The sequence below is a fragment of the Oryx dammah genome, unplaced genomic scaffold, assembly GCF_014754425.2.
Source record: "Oryx dammah isolate SB20612 unplaced genomic scaffold, SCBI_Odam_1.1 HiC_scaffold_13, whole genome shotgun sequence".
NCBI classification, from domain to species: domain Eukaryota; kingdom Metazoa; phylum Chordata; class Mammalia; order Artiodactyla; family Bovidae; genus Oryx; species Oryx dammah.
The window spans coordinates 50110711-50134680 of record NW_024070197.1 but is presented as its reverse complement, the minus strand read 5'-3'; the positions used below and the strand labels follow the sequence as shown (position 1 = coordinate 50134680).

Genomic DNA, 23970 nt, shown 5'->3' with positions numbered 1-23970 from the left:
CCCCCCCCCCCCCCCCCCCCCCCGCCAGGCCCTGCTTTGTGCGAGGTGTCTGGGAGATGATACAGCAACCTCGACATGCCCTGGTCAGAGCCAGCTCACCATGAGATCACCTCTCACACAATTAAAGGGAGCTGAGCCCAAAGGTCCTGATGTGCACAGGGTTCAGAGGGCTGAGGAAGTCGAAATGAGTAAACAGAAGTCACAAGGTACAGAAAGAACAGAGAGAGCAGGTGAAGAACAGGAAGGGCTCAGGAAAATGAAGGCGGTGCCTCAGGAGTGGGGCCTGGGAGGAGCCAGATCAGCTGAAGCCACCCCCACCCCCACCCCCTTCTCTTCCGGAGTCCAGGCCACAGGGCATCTGAGTCCTCTAACTAAACACCCGTCCCCAAGGCCACTGCAGAGGTGGGACTGAGCAGGAACAGGGTTCAGAGTCAAGGTCCACCTCCTACCTGAGGCTGGATCACAGCCAGCTCTCAAAGCACAGTTGTTCAGTAAATGTGTTTAGACGAGTGAATTAATATTTCCCAGCAACTCATTTCCCATGACATCCTGGGTGCTTTCACTTCAGTTGCATTTTATCTTTACAGCAAACTTGAGGGACACCCAATATCAGCCTGGCTCTGCAGATAATTTTATCTCCATTTTACTGATGAGAAAATTGAGGCTCAGAAGGGCAAAAGCCAGCACACTTTCTCCAGAGCTCAACTCCTGCCATCACCCTGCACTGCTTTCAGATGAATCTTCTGAAAAGAGCTTAGATTCCAATAATGCTTTTTATTTCAAGCAATGCTAATGAGACTGCATCTTACACTATCCCCAAACACGTTCAAATTTGTTAGAGGCTCTGAGTCACGCATTCGCTGGTCTTGGTGAGGAGGGAACCGGGGTAGGGCGGGGCTGGGTCACTTCCTGTTAGGGCGGCATTGCAGAAGCTTCAATAGGGTGCAAGGGTGCAAGAAACCACTCTCGGAAGCCTGGTCATGATCATGGTCACGGGACTGGTCTAGGGGGAGTGGACGGCAGAATGTGGGTGGGACAATTTAACCAGAGAAAGAAAAACAGTGAAGGAGGAAACCAGGGAGGATGGATGGACTGTGAAAAGAGAAAGTGAGAAAGGGAAGCAGTCCAGATGTGCAGGTCAGGGTCAGCCCCTCTCCACACACAAGAACCTGGCTGCTGGAGCCGAGGACCAATAATCAAGACTCTGCATTTAAAACAATGTGCCTAAACCTTCTGAGCTTCAGGACTTTTACATCATACATGTTACTGCTGTAACACACAAAGCCATAGGGCGGAGAGCACAGGCCCTGAAACCAGTCAGACCAGCTCTGAAACTCTGTGCATCAGTTCTTAGCTGTGACCTCGGAGAAGTTACTTTAAAGTGCCGAGTCTGTTTCCTTATCTGTAAAACAGATGTAAAAGTATCTACTTATTACGTTTGTGAGGATTAAAAGAATGCCTGCTACAGAGCCAAGCCCCAGCTAGCACTCAATAAGAACGGTTATTGCCTAATGACCTTAGGAATTTGGGGAATACAGAAAAACACAGAAACAAACTTAAGTCACCATACAGTCAGCAGTCTCAGGGCTAAGCACTCTAAGCACTCCAGCACCAGACCTAAGGGAGCCTGGGGTCCGCAATCCCAGGGATAAAACCACAGACTCCTCCCCTTCTCCCAGGGATGGAGTGAGTGGACTACAGTCTCCTAGGCCATGATCCTGGTCTCCAGAGCTAGGCATGACTTCTAAAGGGAGTCAGCCTGTCTTCAGGAGAAAAGAATAGTGGAGGCGACGGTTACCTCTTCAAAAGTAAGCATCTGTAGGACAAGACTGCCGGCTGCTCGCGCCCGGGAGCTGGCTCAGCTACCCTGAAGTCTTTGCTCTTACCCTAAGCCCTTTCCTTTTCCTCTCGGTACACAGAGCCCTTGGGGCACCAGCAGGGCAGGCTCTGCAGCTAGAGCCCAGGAGAGCGAAACTCTGCCCTCCGCAGCATTCTCCTCGCGCCAAGACTGCGGCAGGGTAGGGGTCAGGGGCCCGGGTCTAGGTGGGAGTCGGACTCAGAGTCCGGATCTGAGGCGGGAGTCGGGGATCAGGGTTCGGGCCCGAAGTCGGGGTCAGGGCCTCAGGCGGGCCCCACCATCTACGCACGTCCGCTCCCTTCCGGCTCCCGGGCACCCTCCGCAGCCCCTGGACCCGCTGAGCCAAGTCCTCCCGGGAGCCGCGACTTGGAGCGGCGTCTGATGCCCCGACTCGGGGCCCGCCAGGCTGCAGTTCTACTCGCAGCGCTTGTACTCGCAGTACAAAGTGGCAGTTCAAACCCGCTAAAGAATCCCAGTCGGATTAGAGTTGCAGCGGATCGCTTGGTCACGGAACCCGATCGCGGAGTAGCAAGGCTTGACAGGCCTGACTGGAAGAGGCCCGACCGCGCAGGCGCCCCGCGGAGACCACCTCCCCCGCCTCCCGCCTCCCTCCCCAATAGCGCAGGCGCGGCTTCCGGGTCAACATGGCGGCGGCGTGGCTGCTGCTGCGCGCTCTCCGCCCGGGGACGGGACCGGGGCCGGGGAGGCTGCGGTGCCCCTACTCGGGCTGGAACCCAGGCTGCTCCTCCGGGGCCAAGTGGAGGTGGCCGTATGTCGTCCACAGGCCTCCGATGGGCCTCGTCGGGCCTGGTGGCCGAGCCCTGCAGGTAATGTACGGGCCTCCGGCAGCGGCGTTTAGAATGGTAATATGGAAGATGCTCTCCGCCGCTTCGGCTTCGTCTTCCGAGAGGCAGCTCCTACCTGCAACCCGGAGGAGAGGCGGGCGGCGAGGCCGGTGGGCAGCCCAAGGGAGAAACCGGGGGCGAGGCCGCACAGTTGGACTTTTCTAGCACTTGTTTCGTTCTTCCCTGGTGGCTCAGTGGTAAAGAACCAGCCCGCCCAATGCAGGATGGTACCCTGCGTGGGTAAGATCTTTGGAGAAGGAACTGGCAACCCACTGTAGTATTCTTGCCTGGGAAATCCCATGGACAGAAGAGCCTGACGGGGTTGCATGGGGCCGCAAAAGAGTCACAAGGATTTAGCGACTAAACAGCACTTGTTTCGTATATTGATATTTTTTTCGCGTCTTCTTGGTGTTTTGAAATTGAATCGACTAAGAGTTTCACTGATATCTAGCAGAGGATTATTTGCAGTCATATAGATCAGATCACTCCAGGATGAATTCTAGTGCCTTCCAATTGCTCTGAGCGGTTTTTCATGTGAGCATTGTAACTGTATTTTACTCTTATCCTGTAGCTTGACGTGTTACGGACACAAATTCATTGACCCTCTGTGTGAAGGCTGTGTTCCAGGCCCTGTTAATGTTAACATTTCACTCTGGAAACAGACCCTAAGTGCTTTTTTCACTGATTTTTTTAGCCCTCTCTTAGGACCCCAACCCTCACATTTTAGGTTGTAATGTATTATTGTGTTTTACCATAAGTTGAGGACCAATTTCATATCATAATCCTATTCTACACCCTTTCTGAGTCTGAGGACAACTATAGATCATGGCATCTGGTTCCATCACTTCATGGCAATAGATGGAGAAACAGTGGCAGATTTTATTTTGGGGGGGCTCCAAAATCACTGCAGATGATGACTGCAGCCATGAAATTAAAAGACGCTTACTCCTTGGAAGAAAAGTTATGACCAACCTAGACAGCATTTTAAAAAGCAGAGACGTTACTTTGCCAACGAAGGTCCATCTAATCAAGGGTATGGTTTTTCCAGTAGTGATGTTTGGATGTGAGAGTTGGACTATAAAGAAAGCTGAGTGTGGAAGAATTGATGCTTTTGAACTGTGGTGTTGGAGAAGACTCTTGAGAGTCCCTTGGACTGCAAGGGGATCCAACCAGTGCATCCTAAAAGGAATCAGTCCTGAATATTTATTGGAAGGACTGATGCTGAAGCTGAACTCCAATACTTGGGCCACCTGATACAAAGAACTGACTCATTGGAAAAGACCCTGATGCTGGGCAAGACTGCAGGCAGGAAGAGAAGGGGACGACAGAGGATGAAATGGTTGGATGGCATCACTGACTCAGTGGACATGAGTTTGAGTAAACTTTGGGAGTTGGTGATGGACAGGGAGGCCTGGCGTGCTGCAGTCCATGGTGTGGCAAAGAGTCGGACACGACTGAGTGACTGAACGGAACTGAAAGGATAGATTACACTTGTTTTTGTTTTTAGTTCTATTGAGAAGGAAAATCATAATTCATTAATTTTAGTCAGACTTGATTATTCTGTGAAAATAAATAAGGACTGAAGTAGGCAACTCACATATACTTGGTGGATACTTAACAGATTATCTCACTAACAATTAGAACAGTAATAACATAATCTGATTTAAACAAACAGCTTTAGGGTTGACTTTGAAGAATGACTTTTGTGTGTGCTGTGCCTGACACACTGTTCCTCGTTTATAGTGCCCAGTCTGCCTCTCTGTGGTTCTCCCTTATATGCCTCCTGGCCATCACTGAACCAAGTATAGTGGTATTAATTAAACTGGATAATAATTGTATGTACTGGGAATTTTTAACCTGTTGCTAAAAGGAAATTATATGTAGCATACTCCTTTGGTAAGGAGTTACTTTTCTTCATAATAGCAGCCGACCAGGGATGAACTAAGGGAAAGAACTTAAATGTAAGTATGTTAAGTGTGTTAGTCGCTCAGTCAGGTCCCCGTCTTTGGGACCTCATGGACTATGGTCCGCTAGACTCCTCTGCCCCTGGAATTCTCTAGGCAAGAATACTGGAATGGGTAGCCATTCCCTTCTGGAAATCTTCCTGAGCCAGCAATCAAACCCTGGTCTCCTGAATTGCGGCCAGACTCTTTGCCATCTGAGCCACCAGGGAAGCCCTTAAAATAAATAAGTCAATAAAAATGGAGAAATTGCTACCACTGATAGAAAAAATTAGGTTGGACCATTGACCATAACATAAAATACACTCAAGTAGGAAACTGGACTTCATGGGAATGTTCCTCAAGGAATGGTTGTCTGGAGATGTTGGGAGCAAAAGGTCTGGACAGCCAGTGAAGCCTTTGCTGCTTGTGTCCTGCAGGAGTCCTGGGGCACAGAATAGCAGCCAGTGTTCCGTACCTCCATTTCAGCGTTTCTTTGACTTGCTTGCTTGCTGTTGACATTTGGAACTTTTTTTTTCTTTTGATGTTATGGTAAAACTTTGAAGTAATGGTCAGATTGTTGGTTCATATTTCAGGGCAGTGTAAATATTACATAAATGAATCTTGGCGCTTTTAGGAAAAATTCTGTTTCGGGGGTGAGTTTACACTGCCAGCTGTGCTGTGACGTCCGTGTGATTGAGGCTCTGTGACCTTCTTTTCTCTTCAGAGTTTCCAGTTGCGACTGCTAACCCCTACCTTTGAAGGAATCAGCACATTGTTGGTGAAACAGCACATTGTACAGAATCCAGTCGGACTCTGGAAACTTCTAGGTTTGTATCTTTGAAAAGACAGAAGTGACAGGCAGAACGTGTGGCATTTGTGAATAAATTCAGAGGACTGCTTGTTTGACATTGTCAGAAAAAACGAAATCACTAAGAGGCCCTTTAGCTGCTACCCAGTGTGAGCCCTCAGATGCTCTGAAGTGAAGTTTTTGAGAAGGAAATTTGTCTAAGGTCAGAACAGGCCATTTTTGCTTATTTTGAGTTGTCTCTTCTTTTTAAAAAATTCTGGCCATGGTTGGGCTGCATGTCAAAGGTTTCTCATGTTCTGTAGCCAGCTCCAGTAATGCTTACTAAGGAGCTACAAGCTTAGTAAGGGCTGCTTGACAGAGGTTTTCCATGTTCCCTGGTGGCTCAGATAGTAAAGAATCTGCCTGCAATGCAGGAGAATATGGGTTCGATACCTAGGTTGGGAAGATCCCTGAAGAAGGGAATGGCTACCCACTCCAGCATTCTTGCCTGGAGATTCCATCGGCAGAGGAGCCTGGCGGGCTCCAGTCATGGGGTCACAAAGAGTCGGACGTGACTGAGCAGCTAACATTTTCATGTTCTGTAGTGAGCTCCAGCAATGGTAAGAAGTTACAAACTGTGTGGTTTATGTGCAGAAATTAAGTAAACGTAACTTGATTTTACACTAGAGTTGCACTGTTTCATGACATCTTGTGATATCCTGCTGTCTCTCTCGCTCTCTTTCTAAAAACTTGTGGCTGTACCCTGTAGAGTATGGGAGCTTAGTTCCCAGACTAGGGATGGAACCTGCGCCCTTGCACTGAAAGGGGGAATCTTAGCCCCTGGACCACAGAAGAAATCCCCTGCTGTCTTCTTTATCTTAGGTCAAAGGCCCGTGAGGGTTGACACCTATGCTTTTACTCCCCGCTTTATTCATTTGGAACAGGAAAACAGTAGAAATCTTCCACTGCTGCAGAGAAGCAGCCTTGTGCCTACCCAGTCCCAGCAGCCTACGTGTGCCCCCAGCGGCACAGCCCTCACCCTCCAACAGCCCAGTGTCTGGTGGACACAGAGGCGGTTTTATTTGTGATTTTGTTAGTATCTGTGAAGGAAGGTGCAGCCCAGTGACTTTCTGAGGTGCTCTCCCCCATTTTAAGTGCTGATGTGGACAAGCGAGAGCCTCAGTGTGTGGAGTGGGTGCTGCTGTGCCACAGGCACTTGTGCAGCTCATTTGTTTAACTCACTGAAGGCAACTGTGCATGTGGGAAGGGTGGTTCTCCCGCAGACCCATGACACTTTCTCAAGTTTATGTTCATAACTTTTATTCCATCACGTTGGCTATTTTAAATTATAAAAACACTTACCTTCAGTTGAAGTGGTTTATCATCTACAGTGAGATGATAAAGATTGTACCAAGAACAATCATCCAAATTTCTAAATCCTGTGCAGGTAGGTTCTCGATAGTTTATGTTTTGTTGGTTCTCTGGAAGCGTCTTCTTCTCCTGAGTGTGTGTGTTAGTGCTTAGTCATGTCCAACTCTTTGCAACCCCATGGACTGTAGCTCACCAGGCTCCTCTGTCCATGGAATTGCCCAGTCAAGAATACTGCAGTGGGTTCCCATTCCTTTCTGCTCTCCATTGTGGCTCACATGGTAAAGAGTTCTGCCTGCAATGCAGGAGGCCCAGGTATGATCCCTGGGTCGGGAAGATCCCCTGGAGAAGGGAATGACAACCCACTCCAGTATTCTTGCCTGGAAATCCCATGGACAGAAGAGCCTGACGGGCTCCATGCGGGAAAGTTAAGTCCATGGGGTCACAAAGAATTGGACATGACTGAGTGGCTGAACACTTTCGCTCTCATTCCCTTCTCCAGAGGATCTTTCTAACCCAGGGATTGAACCCAGGTCTCCTGCATTGCAAGCAGATTATTTACCGTCTGAGCCACCAGGGAAGCCGTTTGTCCTGAATGTCTCCCTGTAATTGCAGGTCTGGTTGCTGTTAAGCACTTTCCCCATTTCTTATAGGAGACACTTACTATTTTAACACTTCGAGGAGGAAGCAGAAGACCAAGGACAATGATAAAGCCAAGGGGAGGAGCCCTGAGGATGACGAAGGTATATCAGTCTAATTTGGGGGGCGGAGGGGGGCTTCCCCCAGGGACCTGTGGGATGGAACCTGCACCCCCTGCATTGGGAGGGCAGTCTTAGCCACAGGACTGCCAGGGAAGTACTCTGAGGAGGTTTTTTACTTCATGTTGGTTTCATATTATCTAAGCAGATGGGACCTCGGTGAACAGGAATGTTAGTGACCTTGAACAGCTTGTAATTAGTCACTTTGTTGTAATATTGGCCAAGTGTAGACTGAGCAGCTAAGTGCAGCGGGATGACGCAGTGGGTGCAGAGCCCTCCTGCAGGTGTAGGGTGGGGGTGGGGAGGGCCGCGGGGGCGGGGCGTGGGGCTGGGCATGGAGCTCTGCCCTCCTCTCACGCCTGCTCCCCACCTGGCAGAGGAGCGCAGGCGCCGGGAGCGCGAGGACCAGATGTACCGAGAGCGGCTGCGCACCCTGTTCGTCATCGCAGTGATCATGAGTCTGCTCAATGCGCTGGGCTCCAGCGGGGGCAACATCTCCTGGAATGACTTCGTGCACGAGATGCTGGCCAAGGGCGAGGTGCAGAGGGTGCAAGTGGTGCCCGAGAGCGACGTGGTGGAGGTGTACCTGCACCCCGGTGCCGTGGTGTTCGGGCGGCCTGTGAGTGCCGCGCCAGCGGGGGTTGCTTAGAGCAAGCCGTGAGTGTCTTGATTTAAGGAGGAGCCTGGAGGCTTTGAGAAGGGGGCAAGGCCGCGTGGTCTTCTGGAAAAGCCGGGAGGGTCGCAGCGACGTCTAGGGTCCACATAGCATGTGAGCAGCAGGAGGGAGGTGGTGGGGCTGTCCAAGTGGTAAACCCTCAGGCTGGAACAGGTGGCAGAGAGACAGGTTGGGAAGGACTGGCCCTTGGAGGAGCAGGAAAGAAAAGGGGTGGAGGAGAGGGACCCTGCTCCTCCCCACCACAGGTGGCCCTCTGCTGTGCGGGCAGGGGAGAGGGAGAAAGGTCCCTGGGCTTCATCCCAGTAGCGGATCTGGCGTCAGGGAGTGGAGAGGTACCTGTGACAGTGCTAGAACTTGGCTGGGTGGACCCTGCTGTGAGGACCTGGCCTTTTAACCTCTGAAGTGGAGCCTGACCACTCATAATGATGGTCATCCCACTAGACTTTAAAGAGACTTCAGAGCAGAGGGAGATCTGGTCGCTCGGTTTAAGTTCCAAGAGATCTTAGAGAGGACAGTTTTCTCTGGAAAGCATGGCTTCTGGAAAGATGATTGATGTGGGCTGGGGTGGCAATGATGAGACCTTCACACTAGAGAGCTTAGAATCAGAGTGGACAGTTTGCTCTGAAAAGCGTGGCTGCTGGAAAGATGACTGTTGTGGGCCACGGTGACAGTGATGAGATCTTCCTGCTAGCCTCCAGGAAGTGCCACCCACTCCCTCTTCCTTAGCCTCTTGTCTCCCTGAGGACCAAGGAGCCGCCTTGGTTGACTGTCAGGTCCAGCTGACAGGCAAACAGTGAACTTTTGGAGGGTGACTGTGGGTCTGGATCCCACACTTCAGGCTCCTTGCCAGGGTCTGCTTTGCCCTCCAGTGGAGTGCCAGCCCGGTGCTGAGTTTCAGTTGCATGTGCTGCCCTGCATTTGCTCAAAACCTTCTGTTAGTGAACATTTCATTGTAATTGTGTTTGAGAAAACAAAAGCTTTCTGGATGTGGAGGAGGTTGCTGAGCAGCAGGCATCTGCTTCTGAAGCCCTGTAGCTGTCCTCAGTGTGGCGGGGGCACCGCTCTCTCCTCGGGGTCAGCTGTCTGACCTGTTTGTCACTCTCACATGCCTCTGCTGTCTGCCCCCAGCGGCTGGCATTGATGTACCGAATGCAGGTGGCAAACATCGACAAATTTGAAGAGAAGCTTCGAGCAGCTGAGGATGAGCTGAATATTGAAGGCAAGGACAGGATTCCAGTTTCCTACAAGCGGACGGGATTCTTTGGAAAGTAGGTTGGTCCTTTCTGGGGGCCTCTGAATTAAACCAGGCTTCACTTTGTGACGTGAGAGACAAAAAGTCCAAACAGGGTCTTGCACTGGCTGTGCCCACAGTGAACTGAGCCCCTGGTGGAGGCAGGCCTGGGAGTGGGTGGTGTGGAGCGGAGCCTGGAGTTCCTTAGTCACTGCTCCAGTAATCTGTGGTGCTGCTTGTTTGGCGGAGGGTGGGTTTGCTGCCATCTGCAAACAGGAAAGTGGGGCGGGGAAGGGAGAAGCAGATGTCCCTGGGAACCTGTTGGTTCCATGCAGGGCCTACAGGTGGCAGGATCTGCACCCTCCTGAGGGAGAGCCAGTTACTCGGTGGGCCTGGGCGTGTAGCTGGGCGCTGGGACCGTGGTGTGCGTACTAGGGCTGTGTCTCCTCATGGGGACTGGCAGCATCTGGGAAGTGCCGTGTGTCTGTCACAGCTCCAGCTCCTCGGGGGGCAGCTCCCCCAGGCAGCACCTCTGCTTGTTCTAGAGGGTGGGGGCACACCCCTCTTCATCTGGGGGTGAGGCTCCAGGGTTTGCTCTTTGTACTGTTAGGCTGATTTTGCTTAGTGACCCAAAGCGATGGCCTACTTTTGAAAGCAAAATGCATGGACGGTGAAGAGCTGCTCCTGGTGGGCGTGAGCTGTCCAAGGCTCTGGACAGTGGGTGGTTCTGGCTTCATGCCTGGTTGGTGCTGCCTGCTCAGCACCGCGGTACCCAGACCTGGGCAACATATGAAAGAAGGGAGGTGGTGAGAACTGGACGAGGAGATGCATTTTCAGTGCTGGCTCCACAAGTTGGTCTCAGAGCGAGGGAGTCCTTTTCCTTCTGGGAGGTCTGGGCCCAGCCTGGGTGAGGCGTGTCTGGGGGCTGCCCGGAGCCGTGCCTGAGCTTCTGCCTACCTGTCTCTCCCGCCAGTGCTCTCTACGCCCTGGGGATGACGGCCGTGGGCCTGGCCATCCTGTGGTATGTTTTCCGTCTGGCTGGGATGACAGGACGGGAAGGCGGATTCAGTGCCTTTGTAAGTTGTACAGATTGTTTCCCGAACTTGTGCCATTGGGATTTTGTCTGTGGGCTGAACCCTCTCCCGTAAACGGCAGGATGGGCACGCGGTGGACGCTAGCCTGTCAAAGGCCGATCTGGATGTCGTCTGGCAGCTCCTCCTTCCTCCTGTTTGACTGACACGGGGGCTTGGCTCCCCAGCTCTAGCCAAGGCCCCTTTCGTGACGTGGGAGGGGCTGAACCCAAGGGGGTCCTTACTACAGTGCCCTCTGCACTTCCTTCTCAGCCAGGCTTGACTTTTGGGGGTTTCATGTACTAGCTGAGGCATCTTTGAAGGTTGTCTTCAAAACAACCACCTTAATACACCCCACAGTATTCTGTCCAGTGGCGTTCAGTGCCGCATGTGCTTGCCCTCCCTCTCAAGTCGTACCTGGCTCGTCAGCAAAGGGCCCCAGAGGAGGCCCTCCTGGGAACAGGGGTGGTGGGATAGAGTGCCCCTGTCTCCCTCCCCCTGAATGGGCCCTTGGGAGCTCTGGACTTGCATCCACACTGGGCAGCGTGGTGTCTCCTGGAGTGCAGTATACCTGGCTCAACTGGTGTGATAATTCTTGCACATTCAGGACTGTTTTTCTGTTGTACTGAAATAATGCTGTGACGAATTCCACACACTGCCTCTTTTGAGAGCTGAAGGAGATTTTGGCTGAGGTGAGCTGCTCACGGAGAGCTTATCTGTCCAGCCAGATTGCTTGCCAAAAATTGACGAGGTGACATTTTTACCAACACTTGCAGAATTGAGTGTCTTTAGGTAACTTTTATATAAATCAGTAAGAGAAGTCAGAGACTAATGGGGAAAGTCACATAGGGAAATAAGAACACTCCCACACAGACTCTGTTAAATCACCTGGTTAACATGGGAAGCATTTTCCTTTAGGGCAGATTGCTCAGTGCCAGGCAGCCTCTAACTGTCACCGCCTTCATGTGTCTGGACTGGGCCCTTCCCTGCCGTCTGAGCGAGTGGAGGGGTGGGAGGACGTGCAGGTGAACCGGCCCCCAGGCTCCTCCGCCCTGCCCCACTGGGCTGTATAGGGCTCTGCCCTCTATCTTTCTGCCCAGAATCAGCTGAAAATGGCTCGTTTCACGATTGTGGATGGCAAGATGGGGAAAGGAGTCAGCTTCAAAGACGTGGCAGGAATGCATGAGGCCAAGCTGGAGGTCAAGGAGTTCGTGGATTATCTGAAGGTGAGCACACAGGGCATGGTGGGTAGGGGGACTGCCCAGCCTGATGCTGCACTCCTGGTGCGTCCCCTGCTCAGCCTGGACCGATGGTGCCCTACGTGGCCCGTCACCTGTCACGGCGGAGCACTCTGTTCTCCCTGAGCCATGTGGACGGGACCAGTTCAGGACCCAAACCTTCCGAGGGTCGTGTCTGGATGATTCTCTGGAGCCCAGAGATCAGCCTGCATTCTGCTGCTGTCCTAGAGCCCGGAGCGCTTCCTTCAGCTTGGCGCCAAGGTCCCGAAGGGCGCACTGCTGCTCGGCCCCCCCGGCTGCGGGAAGACGCTGCTGGCCAAAGCAGTGGCCACGGAGGCCCAGGTGCCCTTCCTGGCGATGGCTGGCCCAGAGTTCGTGGAGGTCATTGGAGGTGGGCCCACCTGGCTGCATGTCGGGGGCTGTGGGGGTGAAGGTGGGAACATGAGACCCGTGTCTGGGAGTCACAGGCATGGAAGGAGCAGGTGCTGACGTCCTGGGGAGTCCAGGAGAGAACGGGCCAACCCATGTGCACCAGAGGCCCCCTACTGGGCTTTCCCTGAGAGCAGGGCTGGTGCCCATGACCTGCCCACTTCCCTGTCCTCTGTGTCCTCAGGCCTCGGTGCTGCCCGTGTGCGGAGCCTCTTCAAGGAAGCCCGGGCCCGGGCCCCCTGCATTGTGTACATCGACGAGATCGATGCCGTGGGCAAGAAGCGTTCCACCGCTGTCTCTGGTTTCTCCAACACAGAGGAGGAGCAGACGCTCAACCAGCTGCTGGTGGAGATGGACGGTGAGCACCATGGGGCCGGAATCCGCAGGGATGATCGTAGACAGTGAGGGGTTGTCAGCACCAGGAACTCTTCTCCAGCAGGAGGTAACCAGAAACATAGCTTTCAATTTCCCAAAGTCAGGGCAGTAGTGAAACAAGGAAGAAAAGCTGGGAATATAATGTGGGGTCAGGTCATGACAGTGGTCGTCAGTCTCAGAGGGGGCCAGGGGTCTTGCTGACAAGAGTCTCTGCCCAGCGCGGGCACAGAGGGTGCCTCAGGGACACTGCCAGGGATGCTGTGTCAGCTGTCTTTGAGATGACCTCTGGAACTGGCTGCCACACAGTTTTTTAATAGAGTTGTTTTTCTTTTGAGCTACTCCTATAAGATCCTCTTTGGGGGGTGTATGTGTAGACATTATGTGTTTGTGTTGTTTATAGTAAAATATACAAACCATAAAATTAAGCCATTTTAACCATTTTTAAGTGCAGAGTTTAACGGCTGTAAGTACGTTCCCAGTGTTGTATAACCATCACCACAATCCGTCTCCAGAACTTTCTTACCTTCCCAAACACAAACTGTCCCCATTAAATATTAGCTCCACATTCTCCCCTCCCCATGCCCCAGCTGTGCAGGACCCATCTGTAAGTTTTCTTTAATCAGAATTCTAGTTCTGTTCTAGGTCTTGTAGATGAGAAAGATGCTTTTTTCTCAAAGTAGTTTTGGTCCTAAGAGAACCATTTATTGGTGTATTTATTTTCCTTTTTAAAGTGTTCTTAGTGTTTGGGATGGTAGATCTGGTGACCAGTGTGTGGGGCAATGGACTTTGGTTGTATGTGGCTAAAGGTGAAACTTTTTTGGCCTCTTATTTTCAGAGTCTCAGACTTAAAAACCACTGCAGAAGCAGTCAGACCTCCTATAAATGTCCTTCCCCCCGACCCCCCGCAGCCTGAGGGCCGACATGGAAGAGGCGTGATCTGGGCGTCAGGCAGATTTTGCGCTTCTGCCGGGCCCAGGGCAGGCTCATGTTGCCTAAGTGTCGTACTTAGTCTTCTCCAGCCTGGGCCTGACTTCCCCTCCTTGCCTTTGTGGCTGTGATACTTCCTCCAGGTCAGGCCTGGGAAAGGACGTCCTCAGAGTGGGGTCCAGCCCGGGTGTTGGCAAGAGCCATGCAGCTGGCCTTGGCGCCCACGCCCCCTGACCCTGGTGCCAGGCCTTGGGCCTGCAGCGGGGCAGGTCAGGGACTGATGCATGGGAGCGTTTCATCATGTGAAAGCCCCGCAGGTTCAAAATGAAAGTCATTTCTCATAAGGCCGAGGAAAGGGTGGCCTTGTCAGGGCCTGAGGACTGTTTGCGTCTGGGGTTGGCCCTGCAGACCCGTGCCCCTCTCTGCATCTGGGTGTGTCAGTCAGAATGGCTCAGGGTCTCTGCCCTGTGGTCAAGGTCTGAGGAGCCATCTTCCTGGGGAGGATGTGCCCGAGAAATGTGGACCTGACACATGGCTGTATGAGACACTCCTTGGAGATGGGGTCCCCAGTAGGGTCTGCCTCCTGCCTCACCCCCAGCTCTGACCAGCCCCTCCCTGTGTGCTGGGCTATGAGCGGCTGAATCCTGAGTGTGCTGTCTATTCGTATGCAAGTTAGACTCCTGCTCCCCAGATATCCCATCATAGGATGTGATGAGTCTGCTGTCAGAAGTGCAGACAGGACTGTGACCTCTGGCTCTCTTCAGAGAGATGGGCAACATGGTGCTCCTGTGGGACACGGGAAGAGCATCTTGAAGCCACTGTCCTGGGGGCTGTGCAGGGACATGGTGGGGTACCCCTCTCCCGCCCCTCTCTTCTCGGAGCAGGGGTTTCCTGGCATGTCGTCAGGCTAAAGCACAGCCTTGTGCCTAGTCGTGACCTTGTGTGGGTGACGGGGGTGCTCCCTTGTGGCCCTAGTACAACAATCCCCCAACCCCTGCTCCTGTTGTTGTTTGCACTTGAAGCCAGAGACCAACCCTCCAGGTGTCGTGCACCCCCAGGAAGCGTTCCCAGCTGGCGCCTTCTCTGCTTCTCTGTGCTGCTGGGAGGGGGGCGACTTCTGCCAGCTCTGCTGCAGCCGTGGGAGCCCCTGCTCCCTCCCCGGACACCCCCCAGAAGCCCTGGCAAGGCTGGGCTGCTGCGAAGGGGCCTTTGTGCACAGAGACAGCTGAGCCTCTTCCGCCTGCAGGGGCAACTGAGGGGCCTTTGTCACCCCTCGGGGAGGAGTGGGCGCTGGCTGTGGGAAGCCAGCGCTGGAGGAAGCCCACCACACAGGCGGAGGCCGGGCACCTGCCACCCCTCTCACAGTCTGATAGGCACAGAGAGGCCTTCGAGCTTGATGCCCCACAGTGGACATTTCTGTCCACACCCCCGTGGACTTGATTCTGCCCAAGTTTGTGGAAAGGTCCAGGTATCTAACCAGCAAGGACCTATAGTCAGTACCTTGTAATGACCTGTGATGGAGGAAAATCTGCGAGGATGTACATCAATACATACGTATACACAAACACAGAGGAGCCACTGTGCTGTGTACGTGAACAATGTACATAACATACATTTCAATAGAAAAATAGAAAGGAGACAAAGCGAGCCACAGGTAGCCCTCCCACGGCCTAATGTAGAAAAACATGAGCCTGTGACCCGTGGTGACTGAATCTGCAGGAGGCGTGCCGCTTGGTCCTGGCTCACTATGTGTGTGGATGCCGGCGGCTCCAGCACGTCTTGCTGAAGCACCGTCCTGCGCTGAGCCTTCACCTCCTCGCGAGCACAGCCAGTGCCTCGGCAGAGCCTGTTCTCGGCTCCCTAGCGGCTGGGCTGTGACTCCGTCCTCACACTCGTGTCCCTTGTCACTTAGCTGTGACCTCAGTCTTTGATCAAGGTAGTGGCAACAGCAGATGTGGTGAGGATGAGGAGACTGGATCCCAGACCCCTGTGTGAACCCCGGCCCTCAAGTGAGTGAAGCAGCTGTGAAAAGGCGTCCATGAAGCAAACCTGACCCCCTGCAGCGGGGGTGGACAGCATGCAGCCTCTCGGGCTGGCTCTGAACTGAGCACGCCTGATCTGCACGCTGATCTGGTGTCCACAGAACACGGTGCTCCAGTGTTCCCTTCCAATAGCTGAACACCCTGGAAAGAGCCTGTGTGACCTCCAGTGGGTGCCTGGCTGAGCTCTGTGTGTGCTTACCCGGCCACAGTGCAGACATCGGATGTTGTCTGCCTGACTGGATCTCAGGATTTATGCCTAGTGAGAAGGGCCAGCCTCAGAGGCTATAAATCATCTGATCCAATGTATATGAGATTGTGCAAATGACAGAATTCTGGAGAAGAGATGGACGAGTAGTTGTGAGGGGCTGGCACAGTGAGGTTTCCGTGGTGGTGCTAGCGGAGAGGCATATCCCCAGCTGCTGGGGGGCAGCACACGGCCTGCGCCTCCAGCGTGGGCCCTCCATGGGAGTCAGCGCCCAGCCGTGGGGACGTCTGTGGTGTCGCCCCCTCGTCACGTGTCCACGCTGTGTGAGTCCCTAAACCAGGCCTGTGGCGGCTTGCTGACAGAGGCTGTTCTGCGGGAGCGCCCCCCTGGAGCCCCTGGCATGGCTGCTGTTTTCTCCTGTACCCTTTGTTTCTGCCTTTTTCAGTGTCTTTTCACTGTTACATAATCTCATGGTTCTGTGTTCATAGCCCCGGCCCGTGGCAGGCAGGCATTTGGGGAGCCCTAAGGGGCAGCCCAGGCAGGAGCCTGAGACAAGCTGTGGGGGTGCCCCTCCGTCCCCAGGTGGCCCAGGGAGTGGAGTCCGGTCTGTCCAGGGCCCTGACCTCCAGCAAGCCTCTCGTTTCTGTGTGAGACTTTGGCTTGTCTGGCAGTGAAGCTGGTGCCTCCTGCACACTGGGTGGTACTCACTTTTTCTGGTGGTGCCGCTGTCCTGGCGGTCTGTGGGGAAGCTGCCCGGTTGGGGTCCTCACCGTCACGGCTGCTGTCTGTCCTTCCAGGAATGGGTACCACCGACCACGTCATCGTCCTGGCGGCCACCAACCGAGCTGACATTTTGGACAATGCTCTGCTGAGGCCGGGCCGACTGGACAGGCACGTTTTCATCGACCTTCCCACGCTGCAGGTCAGTGCGACCTGGCTAGTCCATCCAGGCTCCCTGCCCTTCTGGTTTTGACTCTCACTGACCTTTATGATGAGACGTCTGGGCTGAGTTTCTTGGACAGCCTTTGCAGAGCCTCACACTGGTGCAGAGCCTCACGCTGGTGCAGAGCCATGTGCTGGTGGCTTTGGAGAGCGAGCTGCACAGTGGCCCTGCCCGGGTGGACGGCTATGAGCCCTGGGACCTCTTGGCCCTGCCGCCTCAGGCCTCAACTTGGACGCCTACCTCCAAGGGTGTCGGGCATTCCTGATGGCTCCCGAGGGAGCAGGAGACCCCGCAGGAGTGGGGAAGGGTCTGGAGGGTGAGCGTAGCAGATGGCTGGCAGGTTAGTGTTTCCATGGACACACACGTGGAGGTATCGTCTGCAGCTCTTGAGTTGGTTTCTGAGAGTAGAAGCTGAGCCAGTGGCTCCTGATCAGCAGGCGGGGAGCCAGCACCGTGGCCTTTGTCCCGTGGCCTTTGACCTGTGGCCTTTGCCCCCTGTCCTTTAGGAAAGGAAGGAGATCTTTGAGCAGCACCTGAAGAGCCTGAAGCTGACGCGGGCCAGCAGCTTTTACTCCCAGCGGCTGGCGGAGCTGACACCTGGCTTCAGTGGTAGGGCTGTAGGGGCACCGGTCCTAGTCTGGGGTCAGCGGGGACGGGCCTCCCCGGGAACTCTCCAGCCCTGCTCTGGGCTGCTCGGCCAGCACAGCTGGGGTGGGAGTGGTGTGCGCCCAGCAGGCAGAGGTAGAGGGACTCCTCCCCAAGGTTCTGTCCTGTGCCCCAGGGCCGTCCCAGCCGTGCTCCCTCCCACTGCACCCCACCAGAGGCGACCCTGAGAGGCCGTGTCCCTCCCTGCCACCTTCTCCATGTTATCACAAATCTAGATTTTTCTGTACGGTTCTCATTTCACAGGGTGATGTAAATAAAAACCCCTGTTACCATGGTGTAAACCCCTGTTAGCATGATGTAAGTGTCTTCCCTTTGGACCTTTAACACCCTGAACTACAGCCTCATGGGTGTTGAGAGCCTTTCTCATTCCTCACTGTGTGTGTGTGAAACAGTGGGTGGGAGGAAAGAGGGGGTCCAGAGAGGCTGCCTGCACAGCTGTGGGGCAGCTCGAGGGCGACAGGGTGGCTCCCCTCCCATCCCTATACCTCTGCATCTACTAATACCCCCCACCCCTGTGCTGACAGGCGCTGACATTGCCAACATCTGTAATGAGGCTGCGTTGCACGCGGCGCGGGAGGGGCACACGGCTGTACACACGTCCAACCTGGACTATGCCGTGGAGCGCGTCGTGGCCGGTACGTGGACTTGTCTTGGCGGGGCGGAAGGAGGGGGCAGGCCTAGGCATTGTGTGATGGCATTATTGCCCAAGAGGGAAGACAGGCCACCTGTTCCTGCTTTTCTGTCAGGTGTGACTTGTTCTCCTTAGTTTGAGAGACTCTCTGTTGACCAAGAACAGGCGGGCTCTGGAAACAGAAATGTAGAAGGATCTCGCAAACTCAGCATCCTTGGCCCACCAGCTGATAGGTGGTGCCCAGACAGCCACTGTCCACATGGGCAGGGGTTGGAGCTGCTGCTCCTGAGGTCGAGGAGATGGCCTTTTATGCCAGGGTCTCCGTGCCCTGTTGCGGGGAAGGGGAGGGCGGCATCTGGGCAGTGCTTACCCACTGCTATTGGACGTGGAATGCGTGGACTTCTGTGAGGAGAGCAGGCCAGGGCTCCCATAGCCCCTGTGGCAACACCAGACATGGTGTGTCTTGTCCTTAAACGGAATTCCAACCAAGGCCCTGAGCGGGACGCCGAGGAGGCAGCGCCTCGCACAGATGGCCTGTCCCCCTCAGCCTTTCAGACCTAGGACAGGACCCTCCACAGTGGGGACAGCAAGTACGCGAGGACAGAAGGGCTCGCCTTGAGGTTCCTCACTGTAGATCAGGGTTTACATAAGCCGGTTGTTTTGCACGAAACTGATATGCTTACAGCAAATGTTCTAAGCAGGAAAAACTAGAGAAGAACGCCCAGCATCCTGCTCGAGCGTGCAGCGCCTCAAGCAGGGTGCTCCTGCACGGCAGCTGCCGGGGTCTGGGGGACAGCCCGACTGCCACAGCTAGCACGTAGGACGTGTCCTCTCGAAGCTGGCGGCGTAGGTGGTCCCGGTCGCATCCCCAAACCCAGGGCTTACCCAGGGGTAATAATGAGTGGACAGTGGGTGAGGCCTCAGCAGTGACCTGAGCAGAGGATGTAATGAAAGATTATGAGGTGAAGGGTCAGCAGCTCAGGTAAGAGGACTGGACAGTCGCAGGCTGCAGCTGCCCTACTAGGTCATGCCGTTGGCCCGGCAGCCCAGTGAGGGCCATGTTGAAGGGGCTGCAGTCTGCGGAGTTTTGAGCAGTGGGGTCAGTGGGCCGAGCGAGGCTCCTGCGGCATCCTCACAGTCTGAGCAGCCGGGGAGAGGATGGGTGGCTGGGCTGGGAACACAGAAGCTGAGTGTCCGGTGGCAACTTTGCATCGGCACCTCAGGAATGTTCCTGCCATGTACTTGGGGTGCCTGAGCTCACCTTTCTGATCTTCTTTCAGGGACTGCCAAGAAGAGCAAAGTCCTTTCCAAGGAAGAGCAGAAGGTGGTTGCGTTCCACGAGTCGGGCCATGCCCTGGTGGGCTGGCTGCTGGAGCACACGGAGGCTGTGATGAAGGTGTGTGTGGGCAGCCCTGGCCTGGCTGCCCCGTTGGGCTCACTTTGGAAGGCCCACGTTTTGTGCCTGGAGGGGCAGGGGTGGGTGACCGTGGGAAAGCCACATGATGACCTGCAGTCTCCCTCCCTATCTGCATGGTAGATTGTGGAAATAAGAACTGCCAGGCGAACCATCAGCTCTGAGATGCTGACTTAGAAGGGAGGTCGGCACACATTATGTATGTGGCAGGGCTAATGCCATGCCACCGCCCCTGGTGGTAACATTCTGACCAGGGGTCCCTGAGTGACCACCGGGGACAGTGCCTGTGTTGGGGACATGGGGCCCCATGTTGAGGGTTGTAACTGCCCTCCACTTGGACCTGTCCCCCCTCACTCCTTGTTGCCTGACCTCCAGACAGAGGGCCGTGCCGGCAGCTACAAGCAGGGTACGGGTGTCTCCCAGGGGCATTGGCTACAGCCGAGCGTTGCTGTCAGGCTGCCTTGGATGGTGCCCCGCTGCTCAGGCCGGTCCATCGTGTCCTCTGCAGAGGGCTATGACTGAGACCCGTGTACGTGTGAGAAGACCCAGTAATTAAGATCAGTGTCTTCATGCAGTATCTCAAGAAAGTGAATGTAGGACATTCATTTGGTGCCTGAGGGCCAGGTAGATGAGTTGTGCTGAGAAGGTCCTCTCCCGCACCCAGTCCCTGCCAGCCAGCGTGGTGACGTGCACTCCTCGGAGCCTTGGGGTGGCCTCCCGCGGCTGTGACCCTCAGACCTGTGCCTGCTCAGGGCCGGCCTCATCGCGTGGGCTCACCTCTCCTCGTCACTGTTCTTTCCTTCATGGACACGTGGTCGTGTGTGGGGTCCTCACACCCTTCTCTGCAAATGCTGTTATAAACATGGGGGCCTCAGATTGGCTTCCTTGCTTTGAACCCTCTGAGCAAAGACTATCTTGTGCCCCCTCGTCTCTGAAGCCTGGGTCCTGCCGGCTAACAAACCACCTCATTGTTCAGGTGTCCATCACTCCTCGGACCAACGCAGCCCTGGGCTTCGCTCAGATGCTCCCGAGAGACCAGCACCTCTTCACCAGGGAGCAGCTATTCGAGCGCATGTGCATGGCCCTGGGAGGCCGCGCATCCGAGTCCATCTCTTTCAACAGGGTCACTTCCGGTGAGCGGCAGCTCCTGCACTGCTTCAGTGCCCTCAGCCCTTCCGCGAGGGAGGGGGAGTTTGTGGAGGGGTCTAAGTAGTGGGCTGCACACGCCATCTTGAGTTGCATTCGGGGCCGTGTTTGGCTGCACCGGTCTTGGTTGCGGCGTGCAGGTTTCCAGGGTGGTGGCTTTCCTGTCACTGAGCGTGGGCTCTCGGGCACTCGGGCTTCAGTAGCTGTGGCCTATGGCTTAGTCCTCAGCACGTGGGATCTTCTTGGACCTAGGATTGAACCTGTGCCTCCTACACTGGCAGGTGGATTCCCAACCGCTGGACTACCAGGGAAACCCCGAGTTGTTTTTTTACAGACAATTTTTTTAAGTTTAAAGGACCAGCAACAGGGCACCGTTGTTCCCTGGGTTCCCACCTCTGCTGTCCGGGTACAGTGGCCCCTGGGTACTGCCTCTGCTGTCAGGGCTGGCGGGGTCCCTGACCTGCAGTTCTAGGGAAGAACCTCCTTTTCTGATCCCACACTCCAGGGGCACAGGACGACCTGCGGAAGGTCACCCGCATCGCCTATTCCATGGTGAAGCAGTTTGGGATGGCGCCCAGCATCGGGCCCGTCTCCTTCCCCGAGGCCCAGGAGGGCGTCACAGGCATCGGACGGCGTCCGTTCAGCCAGGGCCTCCAGCAGATGATGGACCACGTTAGTCCCTCCCAGCCCAGGGCCACGTGTGTGGGTAGGGGGTGTGGTGTGCTGGCCCCGCGCCCGCAGGAGCTGAGGTTCTGGGTGAGGACCCACTGGCTCCTGATGGAACTGTGGGTGCTGCGGGGCCATCAGGGACAGCGAATAAATGCCCCCGGGGACAGAGCCAGTGCCTGTGACCTCTGCAGCCTGAGGAGACGGCCAGGCAGTGTCACCACCCTCAGGCAGCTCTGGCGGCCTGGCACACTGGCACGTAGGCAGCCTTGGGTGTGAAGGATGAAACGAGGTCTGAGGCTCCAGGAGCTGGCGGCCCCTTGCACAGGGCGTTCCCAGGGTTGGGGTGAGGGCAGGAGACTCATGGCCACCGTGCTCTCCTGTCCCGTGTAAGATACAAAAGGCCGTGTTCTGAACTCGTGTTTCTTCCGTGTGCCTTAGTGCCGGGGCCAGGCCGCAGGGGACCCCGTGCACAGCGGCAGCATCCCGACCCATCACACGTCTTCTCCCTTGGCAGGAAGCGAGGCTGCTGGTGGCCACTGCCTATAGGCACACGGAACAGGTGCTTCGGGACAACCTGGACAAGCTCCACGCGGTGAGCCTCCGCTGTCCCTGGCCCCAGGCCTGCGGGAGCTGGGCCCGCTGTCACTTCACACTGACGCAGCCACTCACCCGTCCCAGAAAACCACGTGACCAACGGACCCCATCCAGCTCGGCTGGATCCAGCATCTTCCCTGCCTTGTACGCACCTGCCAGGCCAGGGCCAGTTCCTTCAGGGCAGACAGGAGGACACTGCCAGCCCTCGGGGCCCATTACCAGCTTCAGTGTGCAGTGGGTCTGCTTGATGTGGCTTAATCCCTTTTCAATTCAAACTTCTAGAAATTTACACTAGACGTTAAAGCTCAGAAGAGTTTTATATGCACAGGGAGCTGCAAACATGGCACAGAGCCCTCAGCCCATGAACAGTACCCCCATCAGTCAGGCTTGTTTTCCACCACCCAGTGACCACCACACCCACACTTCACCCAGGTCACCTTCTGTTCTCGGTGCTCACGTCTGCCAGGCCCTCTTGGCTGGGATAGTCCCCCTCCTATTGCAGACAGCAGAGCGTGAGGGCTGGTCTAGTGTGTGGGGAACGTCCCCGGTTGGTCTGTGTGTGATGTCCCCACAGTGATGCTAGGTGTCAGGTCTGGAGTGACCCCAGAGGCAGTGTCTCTGGACCTAGTGAAGGGGTGGCTCCTCCTGGTGGATGGTCAGCTATTTCTTCAAGGCAGCGTTGTGGGGACTGGCGTCAGGTCCTCAGACCAGCAACACCTGCCTGCGTGGAGCCGTGGGCAGTGCAGAACCTGCTGGGACCCTGTCGTGGGAGCCGAGTCTGTGCTGCTGCTGTGACCTGCCCGCACCATCCTGGAGTTCCTGGACTGAGTGCCACACAACTTAGCCTGGGCGCCACCTTCAGGGTCGGCCCTCCCTGCTCACGATTCTGCATCTGCGGCTTGTAGGTCCCCAGTCCTGCAGTCAGGTTCATTGAAAAAAATCCCGAGTGTGAGTAGAGCCTTGCAGTTCAAGCCCGTGTTGTCCAAGGGCCAGCTGTCAGAGCAGCCAGTGTGGAGGTGACGGGAACCCTGCACATCACCTCCACTGCCCCCCCATGCTGACACTCACACACATTTGCAGAAGAAATCCAAGTTGCCCAAAATAAACAGACTGGGAAGGGAAGCAAAAAAGTTAATGAGGCTGGCAGCTGGGCTTGTCTCTAAGGTGGAGACAGGGAGCGATTCTTTGCGTGGGCTGCCTGCCTGTGCTGCGTCCCTGGGAAGTGGCAGGTCTGGGAGGCTGGGCCCTCCCCCTTCTGCGCTCTGCTCTCAAAGGGCTCTTGTCTGGGCCCCCATCTGCCGCTCACACTGCCCTCTTGTTCCTCCAGCTGGCAAGTGCCCTGCTGGAAAAGGAAGTGATCAACTATGAGGACATCGAGGCCCTCATCGGCCCGCCGCCCCACGGGCCCAAGAAAAGGATCGCGCCGCAGAAGTGGAGCGATGCCCAGAGAGAGAAGCAGGACTCGGGGGAGGAGGAGGGGGCCTAGCAGCTGCCCCTGCTTGGGGAGGAGCCATCCTGGCCCCGGTAGTGCCCCCACCCCCACCCCTGTTCTGGTGCTGGCCGGGGGGCTGGGCATGCAGTCCTCACCTCTCAGCCCTCGCTGGTCAAGAACCCCCAAGATCTATTTATTGACTTCCTTGCCTGGAGGAATAAATGGCTCTGCCGAAATGGGTGGTTTCATCTATGTTTGTGGGTTGTCATCGTGTGGAAAGCTCACCTGTTCTCATCACAGGGGCGCATGGAGTGGCCCTGTCTCACGAGGGATCTGGACAGTTTCACAGTTTGAGGCTCCTCCTGGCCCGAGACCTGGTCAGAATATCCCCAGCTCTGCACAGGAAGGGCCTCTGAGCCCCTTGCTGCCTATCCTCTGTGGTGCCCTGTCCTGGGCTCGCTGGTCAGTCAGGGGCAGGCGCTGGCCCTGGAGGAGTAAGGAACGGCCACCTCCTGCAGTGTGGACGTGGGCCCCTGGCGGATGTCTGGGGGATGGGAGGGAAGCCTATGCTGCGTGGTCAGCTCTGCCCTGATGGTGTCCTGGATCAGGGATCCCACGTCTGCAGGGTGAGAGGTCAGCTGTGCAGGAACCAGTTTCCTTCTCTAGGACTCTGAGCAGCGGCGGGGGAACAGACGGACAAGGTGCACTCAGGGCCCTAGTCCC

The 23970-nt window shown here is 55.5% G+C and overlaps 1 protein-coding gene across 2 annotated transcripts; it reads left to right on the top strand.

Moving 5' to 3' along the window:
* The first annotated feature begins 2480 nt into the window (after positions 1-2480).
* SPG7 (SPG7 matrix AAA peptidase subunit, paraplegin) lies at positions 2481-23492 on the top strand. Of its 2 annotated transcripts, XM_040253661.1 has the most exons (17): positions 2481-2685; positions 5371-5473; positions 7455-7544; positions 7937-8178; positions 9364-9503; positions 10440-10542; positions 11637-11762; positions 12003-12165; positions 12388-12561; positions 16550-16674; positions 17202-17304; positions 17886-17996; positions 19273-19388; positions 20383-20539; positions 21058-21224; positions 21736-21813; positions 23143-23492. In XM_040253661.1, the coding sequence occupies exons 1-17, from the start codon at positions 2503-2505 to the stop codon at positions 23299-23301; spliced, it is 2340 nt and encodes a 779-aa protein (XP_040109595.1). In that variant the 5' UTR covers positions 2481-2502; the 3' UTR covers positions 23302-23492. The 2 variants fall into 2 exon arrangements, 1 of the variants encoding a protein (XP_040109595.1); XR_005723375.1 differs by having other exon boundaries at positions 21058-21813.
* The last annotated feature ends 478 nt before the right edge of the window (positions 23493-23970 follow it).

What these genes read in the sequence shown, in the direction of transcription:
- SPG7 (XM_040253661.1), top strand. Translation starts at nt 2,503, where the DNA reads ATGGCGGCGGCGTGGCTGCTGCTGCGCGCTCTCCGCCCGGGGACGGGA. An exon ending in CGGACTCTGGAAACTTCTAG is followed by an intron (nt 5,474 to 7,454) that starts GTTTGTATCTTT and finishes CATTTCTTATAG; the next exon opens with GAGACACTTACTATTTTAAC. An exon ending in GCTGCTGGTGGAGATGGACG is followed by an intron (nt 12,562 to 16,549) that starts GTGAGCACCATG and finishes CTGTCCTTCCAG; the next exon opens with GAATGGGTACCACCGACCAC.